Here is a 2,601-nt window from a genome sequence, read left to right on the forward strand (position 1 = left end):
ACCAACTACTTTACTTTCGTTTCGTTGTCAAACTACGACGAAGACAGGAAAAGGAAGATGCAAGACTGAAAGCAATAGCAGGCATTACTACCAACATCTTGAACACTATCAACGAAGATGGCAGGGAAGATAACGAGAACGTAACACCAAACGCTACGCCAAGGCGCAATGCTTTAGCTCCCCCTCATAAAAATGTAACAACTTCACGCGAAAGGGGAGCCTCCACGTCTACAGCTGAGGAAGCACCACCAGCAGTGAAAAAAATACTGGAAGAGTGGCTGACAAGCACTCTAAACAACATGCTCGACAAACTCATTCAAAGGGACCGCGCAAACAGACACCACAACGATCACTAGCGAGCAGCCCGTCCCTCAAACAAGTATCACTTACACCTCTGTTGATGCAAATAATGATGCACTCGCAGCCATTCTGAAGAAAATGGAAGAAATGGAAAATAAAAAAAAGGCACTCCGCGACCAGATGAGGGAACATCAAGAAAGGGTCGATAAGATATCGGGCGCCCCAAAGCTACTACCAAAATGAGACGCTGGTCGGTTCGTCGAACAACCGTACAGCGAGGAAGCGGCTCCACATGCCATTCCCAAAACCTTCAAAAGGCCACCTTACTTGAAGATATACGATGGTACTACAGACCCCGAAGATCACGTCATCCATTACGTCACAGCGGTAAAAGGCAACGACCTTTCAAAGGAGAAAGTACCGTCAGTGCTACTGAAAAAGTTCGACGAAAACTTAACGGGGGGAGCCTTAACTTGGTATTCACAACTACCGGCGCGGTCAATACCAACGTTCGAGGAAATGGCCAACAAGTTCGTCACCGCCCATGCAGGGGCTAAAAAGGCGGAAGCAAGGATGAACGACATATTCGCCGTCAGGCAATCGCCTGGCGAGGGACTCAGGGACTTCCTCACCCGGTTTAACAAAGTAAGAATGAGCCTACCAAATGTATCAGAAGGGATGGCGATAGCGGCTTTCCAGAACGGGTTGAACAGGAATGGGTCGAGAGCAACCAGAAAGCTATTAAGCAAGCTCATAAAATACCCTCCCACCACTTGGGAAGAAATCCACAATGCCTATTGCGCCGAGGTGAGAGCCAACGAGGACGACCTTAACGGCTGATATCGGTTCAAACAGAGTCGAGAAAAGATTCTCGTAACGATGGTCGGAGAGATCAACCAGGCCCCCGTCTCAACCGAGAAAAAGATCAGCCCTAAGTTAGAACAGTCGTCCCACCATCTCCTCGACATGCGGAAGGGCCGCCCAAGCTGCAAACAGGGACTCAACGAAATGAAAGAGGTATGCCTCCACTCTTATCCGCTCACAAATTTTGTGTTTCCGCTTCAGAGATAGTGTACGCACTAGAAAAGCTTGGCACAAAGGTGAAATGGCCACAAAAGATGAAGTCCGACCCAAGTACTCAAAAGTCGAACGTCCTCTGTGAATTTCACCAGGAGCGGGGTCACAAAACTAAGGACTGCATGGCTCTACGGTAAGAGGTAGTAAACATGCTGAATCAAAGGCACCTGAGGGAACTGATGATCGACCGCGAACGAGCCAACTTCGGCCGCGGACATGAACAACACCAGGGACCCCCAAAGCCACTCTCACCCGCCTGCACCATCCAAATGATCATCAGCGGAGGCGATAAAACGGCGATCAACCATGTGAAGTTCACCACTACACACAAACTGAAGCGGTCGATCACTCACGAACAATACGATGACCTCGGGGACAGTATCATCTTCGATAAGTCAGATACCGACGGTTTGACTTTCCCCCATTACGATGCTCTCGTTATTACTTTACGTATTTCAGATACTGATGTGAAAAGAATAATGTTAGACGGCGGAAGCGGCGCGTGTATTATCCAACCTCGAGTCCTCACACAAATGAGACTCGAAGACAAGGTAGTACTGCGTTGCATAACACTAACAGGTTTTAACAATGCAGTTACGCGAACCTCTGGAGAGATAACGCTGCCCGTTTTGTCCGGGGGTGTCACCCTAGAAACAACGTTCCACGTCATGAACCAGGATACAACTTACAACTCCATCATAGGGCAGCCATGGATTAACGCCATGAGAGCCATACCGTCAAGCCTATATCAAGTGATAAAGTTTCCTACTCCATGGGGGATATTCAGCATTCGAGGCGAACAACGCACCGCCCAAGAATGCTATCGCATCGCCCAAGACTGCACGTACACCCAACAGCTAAAAGGAACAGACTCAGAAGCATAGCAATCACCCAAGTCAGGGACCGGACTCGACGCGCAAACAAACGTCATCAGGGACCCCGACATCGTGGAAGCCGCTGAATCAACTGTAGAAGACCTTGATCCCGTCCAACTGGACAACAGAGATGACAGCAAAAAGGTGTACATCGGACACAAACTCTCAAAACCAGGTAAATTTCACAAGTTTCTAATTAACAACGCCGATTTGTTTGCTTTTGCCCATGCAGATATGCCAGGCACCCCGAAAGACGTTGCCACCCACAAGCTGAACGTCGACCCACTCTATCCACCAGTGCGGAAAATAAGAAGAAAATTCAACTTCGCAATCAACGAAGATGTCAGTG

At 48.6% G+C, this 2,601-nt stretch overlaps 1 protein-coding gene across 1 annotated transcript; it reads left to right on the forward strand.

The window, feature by feature from the left end:
• Positions 1 to 1,526: 1,526 nt before the first annotated feature.
• Positions 1,527 to 2,261, forward strand: LOC109221981. Its single transcript, XM_019386402.1, has one exon. It carries the CDS (start codon positions 1,527 to 1,529, stop codon positions 2,259 to 2,261), a length of 735 nt encoding a protein of 244 aa, XP_019241947.1.
• The last annotated feature ends 340 nt before the right edge of the window (positions 2,262 to 2,601 follow it).

This window comes from Nicotiana attenuata, unplaced genomic scaffold (genome assembly GCF_001879085.1).
Source record: "Nicotiana attenuata strain UT unplaced genomic scaffold, NIATTr2, whole genome shotgun sequence".
Lineage (NCBI taxonomy): Eukaryota > Viridiplantae > Streptophyta > Magnoliopsida > Solanales > Solanaceae > Nicotiana > Nicotiana attenuata.